The sequence below is a fragment of the Sorghum bicolor genome, chromosome 2, assembly GCF_000003195.3.
Source record: "Sorghum bicolor cultivar BTx623 chromosome 2, Sorghum_bicolor_NCBIv3, whole genome shotgun sequence".
NCBI lineage: Eukaryota > Viridiplantae > Streptophyta > Magnoliopsida > Poales > Poaceae > Sorghum > Sorghum bicolor.
The window spans coordinates 57,223,714-57,240,710 of record NC_012871.2 but is presented as its reverse complement, the minus strand read 5'-3'; the positions used below and the strand labels follow the sequence as shown (position 1 = coordinate 57,240,710).

Genomic DNA, 16,997 nt, shown 5'->3' with positions numbered 1-16,997 from the left:
TAAATGTCTGAAGTTTATAGCCATTTGATACAGTTGAAATAGTAAAAATTGGGCCTTGCTAAGGTACACCCATTACCTCATAGGAGGTAAGATCTCAAACAAATCTTAGCCCTTGATTTTTGAAGTGCATTCAATAATTAAGTAATTATTAATTAATTAAAATGGCTAGAAAACAGAAAATAGGAAAGGCAACAAACTAAGAAATGTACACAAGATATTTGGTAATCAAGAACAGCTTGTTTCTTGCCATAAACAGGTGCCCATGTACAACATGCAACAACACATATATGGGGTTCATGCAACAGCGGCATACTCCTATATACTGGTGTACCGGCCTTGTGCCTGTGCCAGACGTGGCACCATAGAGGTGCATCACATACGGGAACATGTCACGTAGTGAACACATGTAAAGGTATAAATCGAATAAATCAATGTCAAAAGCTAATGATTGATAGTTGAATTTTTCATTACCAACATACATTCGCAAAATGCTAAGTCATAATAAAAATACTAAATTGGGATTATGAAAATAAATAAATAAATAAATAAATAAATAAATCATTCAAAACAAATACCAATATGTTCAAGACTTATGTTGTCATTACTAAAACTTTCATGTTCTAATTTAAATAAATAACTAAAATGCACCTCACTAAAATATAACTAACCTTGACATAAATTACATATGCAAATAAATCAATTAATTAAAAAAGATCATAAGTCACGTTAGGAATCAACCATACATACTAAAAAAAGAAACCGACCATACAAACACGGCCTCATTGGTTGCATGCATGTTAGATCTAATTGATAGATATTTTACCTAAAATTTCACTTACTTTCCTGTTTTTCAAAATAATACAATATATTTATTCTATTACCTGTTAAGAGATAATATGTGATTATAGCCAGCCAAATCAACAGTCCATAGTTACTTGAGAGTACCATAGCAAAACCCATAAAAATTTGATGGTGGGATCATCATTATACCTGGGAAACTATGCTAGGGTAGAGTATTTTTTTATCCTTTGTCACCGTGTTTAAGATGAGATGCAAATGTCATGTATTATTGGAGCTGCACTTAGGGAGAAGGTGTTTTAGTATTAATTTTACATCATGCCATGCAACACAAAGACATGTATGCGGGGGTCACGGATGCAGGTGTGTGTTGGGGTGGGGGTGGGGGTATTTGGTTTGCAATGCAAAATTCTATAAAATGAAGTTTTATGAAAAAAAATATATTGTACTATTCATGGTCAAAACAACTTGAATAGTGAATTATTTTGGACAATTTTAAACCCCGCTGCCAAGTGCCAAAGGAAGCATTTAAAGTAATTTGTGCACGAACTTCTTGTGTTTGAAATCAGGGTCAACCACTAACCAACATTAGGGGGTACCCTCATCCGCTTGGTATTATGACCTCGCACGCCTCCGAGAGTTCCTGAAATTCAACCTTCAATTCTGCATGAGAACTTGGACGAGAGAACTCGGGGAACTCAAGTTGTGGGGTCCTCTAGTCAATGAAGGTAGACATCTATCACCCCCAACCCCACCCCGAATTCCCCGACTAGGGAACTTGGGCTCTCATGTACTTAGGGGCCCTACTTTTGGATCCGCTCGAGTACCACATGGAAAACTCGACTAGCCTATCCTTCCACTCAAAGGTGCAAAGGTCCATCGTACAAAATAGGTAGCCCAGCGCGATGTGCAGAGTCATGGGTGTGCTGCCCATGCATGCCATAGAAGGAGACATGCCTAAACTGTGTTCACCCTAAAATAGGAGACATGGACAAGCCTTACATAACACCATTGGGACTGTTGGGGCAATGGCTCCGTGAATCTATAATATATGTTTAACGTGGGAAGCCATGGTTCTCACATCTTCGCCCCAAGTACGAGTGTGGTAGACAAGATGGCGCCTGTAGTGGATAAGGATGGCCCTCCAGTCGGACTAGCTAACATGATGCATCCACTCTATTTTTTAACCCTACCCCCCCCCCCCAAAGCATTATAAGGGAGGCAGGGGACCTTTCTCTCTCGGTCTCAAGCAGTACTAGGCTTTCTAGACACCTTTCACAACCCTCAATTGCTCGAACTTCTCTATTTTGTAAACCCTACTGCAAACTTCAAGCCCTCGAGCTCAGGAACATGATCAGACACCACACACTAGATGTAGAGCATGTTGTCTGAACCGGTACAATCCCTGAGTCCTTGAGAGCCAAGCCATCCAAGATATAAGCATAACTACAAATTCACTAGTTGATGTGCAAAACATCTGACAAGTACCAACTTATCTTACTATTATTAATTAATTGCTCTATCAACACGCGCTCATTCACCGACTAGAATCTAGAGAAACATCAGGACTAGAAGTTAGTGTCTATTATGTATATACAAATAGTCTTGATCTTTGTTCTCTCTACATTCATTTTTTAACCTATTACACAGGGACTCCATAATATCTATCAGCTGTAATGAACCTATGAATTACTCTATAATTTTTTGTCATCTATAATTATAGTCTCTCTTTCTCGCTCTCTTTGAATTGTACCTTGTGTATTCAATATGCATTTCCTTGAAATCCTAGCTTAAATTTTGGTGGTTCTTATTGCAACTCAGGTCAAACGACATTAAGACTCAAGATTTTGACTTTAGAACTTTTATCTTTGGTTGCTACAGTTTTTTATAATAGGTTAAATTGAAACTACGGTTGTGCTTATTGTAACACTAATTCAAAACTATACTTGTTATACTTCAATAAAAATATGAGGACTTATTAGATTACACACTTGATTACCACAATTGCATAAATGATCATTTAAGCCACACCATGCTTCAAGATTATCATGGAGTTTGAAGTGAGACCTAGTAATTGCCAACAATACTAACCTCAAGAGAATATTAATATTGAAGTGTATATAGAAGTGATTTTTAATCATCATAAGTCAAACTATGCTAAGTTAATTTGACCATGTTAGAAGAGTATTAACAACTGCCACATCAAAGAGGTTAATTATGAAAATACATTTCATATTAATGTACCTAATGAAGACATTCTATTTCATAAATATTACTATTATTTCCTACAAACTTTGTCAATTCTAATATAGTCTAACTTATTAGGGTAATTGAAAATTGTTATATTTAAGAACAATGGGAGCACTAAACTCCAAAAATGAATTTAAGCAATCAAGGAGACCATGATGGCCTTTGGTAAAAAAAGACCTTCACTACTCAAGATATTGAATTTCCTCTATCAAAGAACTATGTGCACTAGTATTTTTAGTACACAATATATTTCTTAAACCATATTGTCTGTATAGATGCATACTCACCCTGGCCCAAAATAAGTATCATTCTCACGTTTTGAGAAGGTCAAATGCTTTTATCTTTGATCAAATATATATACAAGAATTTTTCAATATTTATGGTGCGCAATAAGTATCATTAGATTAATTGTTGAATATATTTTTCATAAAATACATGTTTGGAGATACATATGTTGGTAATATTTTCTATAAATCTAGTCAAACTTAAGAAAATTTGACAAGCACAAACACAAAGTGATACTTATTTTGGGGGAGTATGTCATAATGATCCAATCAAAATGCTTAAATTTATCTAAAATAGCAACTTAGTTTAGTAATTGTCATGAATATTATAACATTCAGTTCATATTAGTAAAACTGGAAAGTCCTCTTAGGGACTCCACATTAGTCCCTACATGACATCCTAGAAACAATATGAATTATAGAAATCTTCATAAAAAATTGTAAAACTAGAAAGTCCTCTTAAGACTCCATATTAATCCCTAAATGTTGACCATCTATTTGATAGTCACTCATCATTGTCAACGATAATAACCATTAGAATTTTTCATTTTTCTAAATTTTACTCACCTCCTTCCATTGTGAAAATATTCTAGAGTAACCCCTTAAATCTATATCCAAATTACTAGCCCTTAAATCTATATTTAAACTACTAACCCCTAGATCTTCATAGGTTACCTACACATGTCATTATAAAAAAATATTAAGAAAACATCTAACTTTGCCACTAAATTAACCATCAAACACGTGCTATTATTAAAAACAATCTAAAGTAAACCACATATACTATTATGAAAAACAATATAATAATATTAAGTATTCCTATAAATTTACATCAAATTTATTCACGCCCAGATTACCCTTTGCTTCTAAATTACCAACTTATGCCACAATTAGTGTTGAAAGAAAAATACGGTCCTTTTTGGCACAAGCTTTTGTGACAACGTGAATAAAGTTGAAATGATGCCAAATAGTATAGTATGATTCAACAACATCTTATTATATTCTAAGGCCTTGTTTGGTAGAGCTCTAACTCTAGCGAAAATAACTTCCACTATATAGATTCTATTAAGGAGCAACTCTTCATAACTCTAGTTTGTCTCGTTCTAAAAATATTTTTTTCAAACACCTACTTCTCCTGGTTGAAAAAAGATGAAATGTCTAGATTACCCTTTATTTTTTTTCTTTTTCTTTTATTTTTTATTCCTTATTTCTTGTTTATCTACACGCCTTCCTCCATTGCTCATCTTCCACGTGTTTATTCTCCCTTTGTGCTCCTCCCCGACGTGCGTGATTTTCACCTCCAACGGGCTCCACGTGCATCATCCGCCTCCATGCCTCCACATGTCAACTCTGCCTCAACACGTCGTTGCACCCTCTTCCCACCTCATCCCCGGGCCAGCATGCCCTATCCCCACGCCATCTCCTTCCCTCTCTATGTGTCTGCCCTCTGTTGCTCAACCACTCCTAGCGTTGCGCTACCGTCCACAGCCTCAACCCCTCCCCGCGTGGTAGTAGGACAAAGTAGATCAAGGCCATGTGTTGGGCCCACAAGGACGAGAAGGAACAGGTGAAGCATGTTTTTTTAGTCCAAGTGAGCATTCTAGCTCTAGTCAGCAGATTTTGTGGGACTCCTCTCATCGAGAAGTTGTCAGGGACCCATTTGGCTCGCGCACGGCATGCTGGAGCAGCTCTAGGAGCGGCATGAAGCGCTACCAAGCACACCCTAAGAATCCAAACTTGAGGAAGGGGAAGAAGCAGCATAGCTCCCTTTCACCGTCTTGTGCCACAAGCTGGTTTCTGCATAACTAGATGTATGTTAATCTAGCGAATTAAGTATAGCTCAGTTGGTTGATTATTTATGGTGGAATCTATCCATCTAGGTTTAAGTCATCGACTTGATACTGATGCTCGCATTTTTATGTATCTATTCTAGGATTCATTGATTCAACGATGTTGTTCTTTCAGTAATAGGCGGCATACCCGATAGCAAGACACTTACGGCAGTGGCGAAGCTAGAGCAAATTCGAGAGGGTGTACTTAGCTTGTAGGTGCATAGACATCTTCCGTGGGAGGTGCATATATGATGAAAATTTAGACCTAATAACTATTTTTACAATTTTTGAAAGGTGCATTTACACCCCTAGTTAATATGTAGCTTTGTCCCTGACCTACGGTGACTTTATCGGGACAGGATATGTGCATGTTCATATAGATTAATAGTGTCTATGTCGGATGATTTGTAAAAAGGAGTAGAAGTGTTAATCCCGCAAAAAACAGGGGAACTTTTTGGTTCAATGCTTGTATGCAGCTAGGATACCCAAAACATGCTAGTGTAATCTTGGACGTTTGGTACAGTGTGTGTCCCAGTAGCATATATAGCTCGCACGGTTGTTATCCACCACCGCTGCGTACGCATGGCATGGTCACATATGGCCGCGCCGCCCGCATCTCGTGCGACTGTATACGCGCGAATCCAACAGCCGGCCGGCTGGCCGGCGGCGACCCATGTGTTGGTGTGCGAGCGTGCGCCCCCACACATATGCATGTGCAAACGGGGACCGTTCTGTGAGGGGGTATAACCACAGGATCTCTATCTAACCTACCAGATGAATAGGGAGTACCAACTAATCTAATGTGGATAGGATCACTAACATAATTTGCCAGTAGTTGAAGCAGGAATCACCTAGTAAAGTAGATCAATCAGAGTCAGTGCTACCTCTGGAGTGCTACCTCTAAACCCTAATCCTCTACTCTAGAAACGTGAGCTCTTTTTTTACATAAGAAACGTTAGCTCTTCGGATGAGAGACATCTCTTTTATTGGTACAGTGTGATAAGAAACTAAGTATTCAGCAATGTTTCTCTCACAATAAATTAGCAAATAATACTTAGACGACTCTGTATATCTTTGGTCGGTCGGTGGTCCATTATATATTGGAGTTATAACTTTTTTTTTTGACACAATCGACCATACATGCGGCAAGCGGCTTATTACATGGCTACATGTCTGACATACGCACAAGCTTCCACTACCACAAAACTGAATACCCTTGAGGGTCGAAAACCCTCAAGGAAAGCCCCAAAAGCACCAAGAAAATAAATGTTGACGGCTAGCACTCAAGGAATGGCCGCCAAGGGTAGAGAGACAACCGACCGCCACAAATCAATTCTTTGAGGGTTGAACCGCCAAAGAAATAAATCATCGGTCAGATTTTTAACATCGTCAAGAAAATATAACGACACTCAAGGATATAGGTTTCCTTAAGCGCCAATGGCACCCAAGAAAATGTAAAAACACCCAAAGATATAGGTTTTCTTGAGTGTCGATGACACCCAAGAAAATATAAAAACACCCAAGGATATATGTTTTCTTGAGTGTCGATGACCCTCAAGGATATGCCTAGGAAAAAGAGAACTGGAAAAAAGAGAAATAATCTCACACTTTCTTGTAGCTGAGAATTGAACTCAAACTAACTTACCACTACACCTCGAAGTCTTTTGTGACTAAGTGAATGTTTCTTTCTTTTTGTTTTCACTTGAGTGGATCTTGTAATGAATATTTGAGAACCTAAATGATTTCAAATAAAAAAAGTTTGAATTATAAAGTTTTATATCCCGTCGAGCACTATAACTTTGGTTTAGGTTGTATCTCTATCTGAGGTCATTTGAAAGATTTAAAAATTTTAAAGTTCATAATTCTGATAATTTAAAACATATTTTATGGACCTCAAATAATTTCAAATGAAAAATTCATCAACTAAGAAGTTGTATATCTCTTCAGGCACTATAACTTTGGTATAAACTTTGCCTCCATACGATATTAGTATGTTACATTTTAGCTTTAAAATAAGTAGGCATCTCAAGCTAAGTGCTAGTATATGCATTCTCTAATGCATAACAACACAAAATTATAAGTTTTATTGGATTAATTTACTAAGAAAAAATATATATCATTTTCCAAACATGTGAATGGAGCATTGTGTCTATAAAATGCAATGTCTAACTAACAAGAATGCAATGAGTTCAATATATCGGTGGTTAAAAGGAATATGACTATAAACTGTTTTTTTCTTTGGCAGCTACAATAATTTACTTGAGGGTTTGCACCCAAGGAAACTAGAATTTCCTTAGTGATTTCTAGTTACACCCAAGAAAATGTGAATTACCTTTGGTGGTTTATAATAACACTCAAGGAAACATAGAATTACCTTGGCGGTTTTGACTAGCACTCAAGGAAATACGGATTTAACTTGGCGGTTTGGTTTAGCACTCAAGAATATGCATTTTCTTAGGAGTTTTATACAACCCTCAAGATAATGATATATCCTTGGGAGTTTAATTTCGCCCCTCAAGGAAATTGCTGGCCCCCCAAGAATACTTTTCTAGTAGTGTTCCTTCAATTTGACCACACATCTCGCGTCTGAGCTAGAAGACGTGGTGCACTTCACCATACAAGGCCTCTAAACAAACTATCCATGGCATGGTGGACCTTGTATATAACTAGTATAATGCTCGTGCTAACGTCACGGTTTTTTTTAGAGAATGCTATATTAATTTTTTTAGAGTTTTAATTTTGGTTAATTGTTTTTGAGTCTATATATAATTTATGAATCATCAGTACATAAAGACATCTTTACATTTTCTCTAACTTTAATCAAATATTGGATATCTTCAGAGATGTTGTCGTAGCACTCGTTTGCACGACTCGCCAAAATTTCAACCAAGAACTCCGTCCTTAGTGATCTTGATAGCTGTGAATGACAGATAATATTTTGTCAATATTTAATCATTCATTGACGCAAATATAGTTGGAGACTGCATGTGCTTACATTATTTATCGGCGGCAATCTTACACCATCCCACAGCTTCATGAAATTGTATACAAGAAAGCCTCCCAAGTTCCTGTACAAGATTAGTTGTTTATTTGGCGTACAAATCTGAAATATTTGTTACAACTACAACAAACTTGAACCAAATGACAAGTGATTACCAGTCTTTATGGTTTGATGTAACCTTTGTTACACATGAAGGGTATTCTCGCCGCCATGAAGATATACGGTGGTTTCTCCTTGATTTTGATAGTCTCATGGCGAGCATGAACATTCTAGCAATAGCTTGGAATGTAGTTGTATATGCCATATCTTGACTAAAACCAGGCAAAGAAGTTTGTTCTTGTAGTGGATCCATAATACGAATAATTTTGTTTTGCATGTCTATTATGAATAAAATGTACAGTCCGTCCTGATAATATGATAGTAGAATCTAAGACACATAAACAGAATATTTGATTGGTAAGTACAAAAAAATAATTAAACAAAGTATACAGTAAATAAAACATAACTTACATTGCTACAGTCATTTATGTGATATTGCATGCCAGGCAACACTCAAGTACTTTTTTCAATTTTTCTTGATATACTTTGTTAACAGGTCCATAACATCGTGGATCTCGTCCAAACCTAGTTATTTCCTGTTGAATTTGTAGTAATTAGTAATCTTTGATGAATTATACTATTTTATAATTATAATTATTTATAAATTTAAACTTACAGCAAATTTAAGATCCATGAGGTGGTATTTTTGTTTCCTCAGCTTCATGCCTTGGTTCTTCACGAGCATCTGAATACTCATATTAAATGATTCATGATCCAACTCTTTTTCCTCTTGTAAAATATTAATAATATTTCTATGACTCAAAGAAATTGGATGTGGTTCTGTACTTCGTACCCACTCTTTGCTGAGAACACGAAAAAGGACAACATTATTTATTGTAGCAATTACGTAGGTAAAACTTCGAAAGACTTACTCTAAGGTTTTATCGTTGGCAAAAAACCGGATGATTGTGGAAATGGCCTGCAATAGTTCTTCTTTGTTTGCCCACCTTAGTGTACTTATCATCTTGGGATCTCCCGAGTATAAAATTTGTGCTTCATCGAGCTCTTCCACATCATCAAATTGTTGATTTGGGGTTTCATATTGTAGGTCATTATCTATTTTCCCTCTTTTCTCATTTATCGGGGAGTTGTATAATATTGCAGGTAGCTTGAACCTAAAGTTATCTATGTCAGCCTGAAAACATGAGTAAGTCCTTGTATATTAGTCTACGATATTAATCTACTTATTACATATTAGCAAATTAGTCAAAGGAATTACTTGTGTGACATGATCAGATAAAGTTGTCCCAGTCCAATACTCCATAAAATTAAGCATCCATAATCCATAACTACATCTGTAAATGGTAAAAAAAATATGAGGTTATATATATATAGATATAGAGATGGGAAGTAATTACGAATTCTTTTGCATTCTTCGGGCAATCATATGGTTAGTTTCCTAGGACGACACTTCAATACCATGCTCCCATTTGCTTGTGTCGAGTTTTTTGTTCTCTACTACATGTTTAATTATTATTTCCATTCCTATTAACTGTGAAAACCGAGAGACCAGGTTAATTTTGAATTGTTTAGTTCAATAAGTTAAAAAAGTATGTGTACATAAAATAGATATTATGTTGTACCGTGTTTCGAAGATCTACAATGCATTTGCATTCCAATAGAGTCCATCATCTCCATTCCAAAAGAGTCCAATACTTGTATCTTCCGTTTTAAAGTATTCACGACTGCGAGGAACCAGTGACAATATTGATGGGTGGGAACACCTGCAGACATAGAAATTTATGCTCATTATATACTCCTATTCGGACGGTATAAAATTTATCATATGGCAAATGTTATGTTTAAGCTTACCATATCAGCTTTTAAATAATCCTTTACCCTTGATTCAACCGCGGTTTGTCTTTTAATCCCTAAATCTTCAGGGTCTTGCTCTCCATGAGCTTTTAGAATTTGAGACCACCATGAGTTCTCCAAATATACATTTCGACCTTCTCTATGTTTGCCATATTCTTCGTGCCGCATTAACTCGATGTACAGACTTATGACCTGGAAGGTAATAGTTTGTCATTAAACTATTGTCAAATATTCGATACGGATAATAGTTAATGTAGAAAACATGTTAGTTAGACTTACAGACCCATTGACGTGCTCGCCCTCAACAAAAAGGCAATCCATGTCTTGTCGCTCCCCATAACACTCCTCGATTTGAACGACTACATGTTTATCACTTTTTGTTTTCATGTATCTTATTACCTCTTGGTCTTCTTTCGTACACAGATAATCTATAGAGGTTTTATTTATATATTATTACATATATAAACCTTAGGGAGATAAGAAATTAATTGCCAAAATATGTACTATTAAGTCCCAAAACTGTCGAGTACTCACCATGCGGCATGATCTGAACATTGTTATTTTTTTTGGTTTATTATATTGAGGCAACACCATCACATCAGCATTGGCGCACATCGGATGCAAGTCATTTACTTGTTGTGGAGTCTGTACGTCATAATCTTTGACGTGCTTCTTTGTTCCATATTCTACTATAATGATCTGCATGGCAATATGCAATATTATTAGTCTAAGATTGGATATTCGGACAATTTGTATGCAATGGTTCATACTGGAAAATATGAAAGGTTATTATGAAAGGATGTTGAGTTGATTGAAAGATAGTGGTGTACGTCATCCTTCTGGTTAGCACGCTTCCGCTTCTTGTCTACTTCTGTTTCTTGATTCTTTACTATTTCGGCAGCATCATTGATTTGAACCTCGAGGTCAATATTGCCCTGTTCTGGTAGGTGTGCATCTGCAAATATCTCTGAGTTAAGTAGAAAAGCATAAATCTAAATGGTTGTTTGTTTATAAAAAATTGCATAAGGTTATTGTGCTAACCGGAGTCACTGGAAATTGGCAGTGGATCATTAAGGACCGGACGTGGGCCTCTACGTTCTGGAACATAGCTATCATTTCTACGTAGCCAGTCCATCTCCTCATCAGTTTCCAGTTTAGACGGTAAATCATCTTCCAAGTTAGCATGTTGAAATATGGAAATGTTTTTAGGTTCACGATATATTATGCAATTGATGGTTTAATAAAAGATTAAAAAATGGGATATTGGTCACCTGAGGGCAAGGATGCCGGTAGTAATATTTTGGCATTGTCTTCGTTATGCACTTCACCATACAAGGCCTCTAAACAAACTATCCATGGCATGGTGGACCTTGTATAAGATTATTTTGTGTGCGCCCGCGCCGTGCGATGCTTGAAGACAACAAACGAAAACTTTTAAGGCCAATAAATACATGGCACATGGCGGCAAGCATCAGCCACAACCGTCGTCCATATGCACGGTTGCTCTTCAAAGCATGCATGTCGCCGTCGATACAACTACTCCAGCATTATATACTCCTATTCTTGGTCATGCAAATAAATCATACCAATAAAAAAATAAGAAAAGAAAGAGGAATAGCATCCCACGCATCAACTCTTGCCAAAAGTCAAGAACATAAAGGATTGGATCGCATCAACTTTATCAATTGCATGCTTCCTCTTCAATTTTCAACTAGGTAATCTGATCTAGGTACACTCGCACGATCTTCCTCTTAACCAGATACATATTCCAATCATGATTATGCGTGTCAATCTTGCACCCACACCCACACCCGGTACACATCGAGATGTTTTGTTCGAATGTCCTCATGATCTTTTATTTTAAGATGACACATCAATCTTCAATACGGAATACTGGAATTAGTTATATGCCGCGACATGATAATTTTCTTCTACTGTCAGTAGTAGCCGTTTCAGAACAATTTCAGGGTACAAAATTTCACACGTACGTTAGTCAAATACACAAAATTAGTTTGTCACATTAGATCTAACAGGAGATGATGTTAGTTTGCAAAGTTAGATCAAATTGTAAGATATTTTCCTGTTTTTCCCAAGATATTTTGCCTATTTTTCAAAATAAAAATTATGTAAAATTGTATTTGTCCTAGAAGGTAATATATGATTTAGGCCCGCGTTTGGTTGAGCTATAGCTTCTGGAAAATTAGTTGTAAGCTTAGGACTAGAACTATTGTGGGGTATGGGCTGTGAGAAGAGCCAAAAGCCGTTTGTTTGAGCAGTTATGGCTTCCGTAAAAATTATTGTCATCTTCTCTCAATTACAAAAGCAGCCCTGCTCATCAGCCTCGTGGCATGCTCCTTCTTCCTCGTTGAGCGGGCATGCTTCTTCTTCCTCATTAGCCTCATGTTTGAGACCATGCTTCCATCGCAACAACCACACCGGTATTCACTGCGGACGTCCTGATCTACGCCCTAGTGTGGTGGGGAATCAAGTTGGGAGAGCTCCATGAGGACTGGGACGATACAAGGACATGTTTCATGCCACCAGAGGGTTTAGTGACAATCGGTTGCTCGGCACTTGAGGCTTTGGAAGCGTGTACATAGGCATTCTCTGCAAGTCCAACACAGCGGTCGCGGCGGCGGTGAAGTGAGGCCCTGGCGGGGTCATCGTGATGGAGCAGCTTCGACGGGAAGAGCTTGTAAGGTTGTGGACGGGAAGACGTCGCGGAATGGGAAGAAAAAGAAAAAACAAACCGGTATGCAACATAACCAGTGGCAGGTAATAATTTTTGTGAAAACTTTAAAACCACATGAAGCGGGGTGAGACTATGCTGTAAAAATTGTACTAGCCAAAATCTGATTTTGTTGAAAGCTTTGAATGACTTTTGGCTTTTTTGGAAACCAAAGTAGATTGAAAAGCCCAACCAAAGAGGACCTAAATCATCCAGATCTATCTAAGCAGATGATTCGTGGTCATTTTGGAGTATAATGGCAAACAACTCTACATAAACTTTTCACAGCTTCCATTGAGAATTTGGAATATGAGAGCTCTACCAAACAAGCCCTTTATTGTAATAATATGATCTAATTTCTCCTCTTTGAGAATGAAGCCACATGTTTTTCTATTATCTAAAAAAAAGGATCGGAGATCATCTTGATATTTTTGTGTGCACACACGTGTGTGGGCATACTTATGGTTGTTCTTCGTCACAACATATAACTAGCTAGTAGTCGCCTAGTGCAAAATGCAACGGATGTGCTAATTAACTAACACTGACATGCATGCGACCAATCAGTAACTATGATATGGTGCGGCTAATTTCGATTCAACTAATAACCCTTTGCTCACTACAGTAGCTAGATGGATGGCTGATATGAGAGGCTCGCTAGCTAGAACTAGTAGGGTTGCATGGAGGACTTGATGCCAGCGAGTCCAGTCCAGCAAAGGGGGCGTACGTACGTCGTAGCCGCCGCGCGCTGGAAGTAGTAGGTAGCATGTGCGGGCATGTGCGCTGTGCGGCGTCTCTCGTCCCGTCCCGTTGCCAGCCGCAGCGGCCGGCCGGCCCGACCGACCACATGCATGGAGAGAAAAGGCGGCAAACCCCCCACCCACCTCGCTCGTCGTGCCAAATCAACCCTACACACGCACAAGCCGATCGACTCGCGTCGCAGACTAACGCTTTGTCGTCTCCTGCGAGTCGCCGTCGTCGTCGCAGAGAGGTGTCGTACGACCATTCTTCGGAGTCGATGCCTCTGACAGAAATAACTCCTGGTCTTCTCTGCAAAAGATTCACCAATCTTTGCAAGCTTCGTACGGCGGGCGAAGGGGCTGTGTCTGTCGCGGAAGCAATGCATCTGCAACCCACGGCCACGTCACAGTGCCACAAGCAATTTGCATGATGGGTTAAGAGTATGTTTTATATTACCCTAGTCCATCAAATGAGAGGGCTAAGTTTTTGCTAAGGTTTTAACTACTACATCTGTTTCAATTATAAGATGTTTTGGTTTTTCTAGATATATTGATCTTATTATATATTTTGATATAATGTATAAGTGCGTATCAAAATCTATAAGTTCCTTGTGATGTAACCTGTCCATTCGGATTTAAGTCCTCGCTAAATTTGTTCTAGGATTTTACAGCATTATGCTTTCAGTGACAGACGTTCCCGTCGATAGCAAGACGCATGTGGTGACTTAATCTCGAGATGTGCTGACACAGTCTTTCGAAGGTGCTCATAGGGATAGGGTTTGCATATGTGTGTTCGCAAGAGGTTATGTGTGTGTATTAGTGAACTAGCTAGCTAATTTTTAGTCCAACTAGTAATTGACTCTAACTCATCCAAGCAAACCCTAAGTTCATCGGCCATCGACCATTGTAAGTGTGCTAAATAAATTTTCACCTTAACCAATCCTTTCATTCCATGGATGATGTTTAATATATTCATTGAACAAACAAGAGTTTTAAGTACAACCCTTTGGGGCCAGGCCAAAAAATACAAAGATTATAGAATTATAAGGGAGAAGTTGTCTCAAAGCGCTTAGCACACAAGCAAGCCCCCATGTTCAAACTTCTTCCTTGATCTCTATAAAGATAATTAGTCCTCAGAGCTCTTTGTGTTAAAAGACCTTAATTTCTTTCTTTCAAAACCTCCCACAAAACTAGAAGGATTAGTGTGACTCCTTATGGTCACACCGAGGCAACTAGCACTGTCCACCACTCATGCACCGTGGAGGTATTAGCCAACCTTATTGGCAGCTCAACTAGTGGTGGTTGACCCAGTTTTACCATAGGACCCTAAATTGATAAATTCTCTCCTAGTACATCTACATTAGACAATTCATGTCCTCAGCTACACAGTGGGCAGAATGTGTTGTTACGCCATCGTCTAGCTACCACTACTAACAAACTGGCAAAGAAGTTACAATTTTTTTCACTGTCCACATTTTACAAATGATCATATTGTAGTTTGTGCCAATCGATGAACCATGAATTTGTGCTTTGTAAGCTGAAAAGGCCAAGTATTCATATTTTGTGATTTGTTTACTTCCATATAATTTGGTCCTTATTATCTTCATCTCTTGCAAAGTGTTTCCATGTCTATTCATACGACTTTTTGACACAGACACTCACAATACACATTCATATCACCCCTATAGACACACGCATGCACACCTTATTCATATGAGCACCTCCAAGAAACCGGCTAGATCGGCAGAGATCTCAAGATTGATGAAATCACCACAGACACCTCGCTACGTCATCTACCACTCGCATCTAGTGTTCATGCCACAGCCATCGGATGTGTATATGACCCTTGCAAATTTCTCTAGATTCAACACCTTAAACCCTCATTATCAATTGGCATGTTGGCAAGTCCCCATTCAATTGATTATACATTTTTCACCTTACAAGGTTTTCTCTACATTAAAATTTTGAGTAGCATATCTCATGTGTGCATTCTATCTATTTCCTAACCCTCTCCCTTTCATGAACATATCATAAAGTATTAATGAGATTGGCATTTGGTATGGTTTCACGAAATTTAAGGCCCTTGCTTGCTACCCATGTATTGCCTTACCAAGCTAGTTTGTTGCCGAAGTCTGGTGCATGAATTGGCCGCCTAGAATTGGCCATGCATCAGCTAGAAAATAATAAATTAATTATCGCATTGACTGTCCATACACTATTCTATCAATGCAAATTGTAGTAGCCATCCAAATGATGCTGCCTCCATCCATTTTTGGAAAAAAAAATATTTAATATCTCAACTTCTGTATCGACTAATGCATATGGTTGTTGGTCTCCATTGTATCATGGCTCGTGATGATGGCTGAAATCAACACGATCTTTACTATAAACCTATAACCGATATTTAGGAGATTCGTGATTCACCATTGAATCCGGCGAACATCCCACGCAAAAAAAGATCGGCAACGGCGAGAGAAGGGCAATACGGGAATAAAAAGATCGGGCACTAAATTCCCCGGTCCTGGGGCGATCAGGGAGCTGTCAGACACGTGTGCAGGACAAAAGCCGGTAGCGTCCACGCACGGGCCCCACACTACGCGACAAACCCACAGCTCACCCCGCGCGTTTGCGTCCAGCCCCCTACTAAAATATTTGTCTCCCCGAAAGGGCCCTCACGGCTCTATTTATTCCACTAGCTCAGCTCCACCCACGTACACCACACCACACACGTCGTCGCACACGACGTACGATCTTCACCTCACCTGGCACTCGCTCGTACATGGAGGAGAGGAGGCGTCGCCGCTCGCCGTGCCACGGCGGCCGCCGCCGCCGGCGGCGTGCGGTGGAGATGGCGCTGGGGCGCAAGGTTCGCGAGCTGCGGCGGCTGGTGCCCGGCGCCGCCGCGATGCCTGCCGAGCGCCTGCTCCTCCGTACCGCCGACTACATCGTGCGCCTCCGGGCGAAGGTCGAGCTCCTCAGGGCGGTCTCGGAGCTCATCGCCGTCACCAACCATGGTGGGACGATTATCGTCGGCGGTGGCGGCCATCACGACGGTGACGACGACGCACACACTAGCAATCTCTCTAGCAGCTAGCTAGCTGCTGATGAGCCTTTGTGATCTGTGTGTCGTCGCCCTACACCTACAGGTGATGCGTGCGTAATTGCGCGTATATAATTAAGTATGCATGTCATGTATATAGATCGACCTCGGTTTTTGTACTACATATATGCAGAGATAAAGGACAGTTTGACTGTTTATATAGCGATCGAGCTGTTTGTAGTCACGTCGTTATGTGTATCATTCTTTGCGCTCCCAACAGTTTTGTTTCCTTTCAATAGAAGTTTTATTATTTTTTTATTTTTTGGGGGGAATTATTACTTGTGATTATATAATTAGTGGTTGTTTGTACCGTACTTCCACCGTCTCAAAATGAGTGACCTTTTTTATTTTCA

General features: G+C 38.9%; 1 protein-coding gene across 1 annotated transcript; it reads left to right on the top strand.

The window, feature by feature from the left end:
• Positions 16,265-16,997, top strand: LOC8065387. The gene has a single exon (XM_021454202.1). The coding sequence runs from the start codon at positions 16,324-16,326 to the stop codon at positions 16,636-16,638; it is 315 nt and encodes a 104-aa protein (XP_021309877.1). The 5' UTR covers positions 16,265-16,323; the 3' UTR covers positions 16,639-16,997.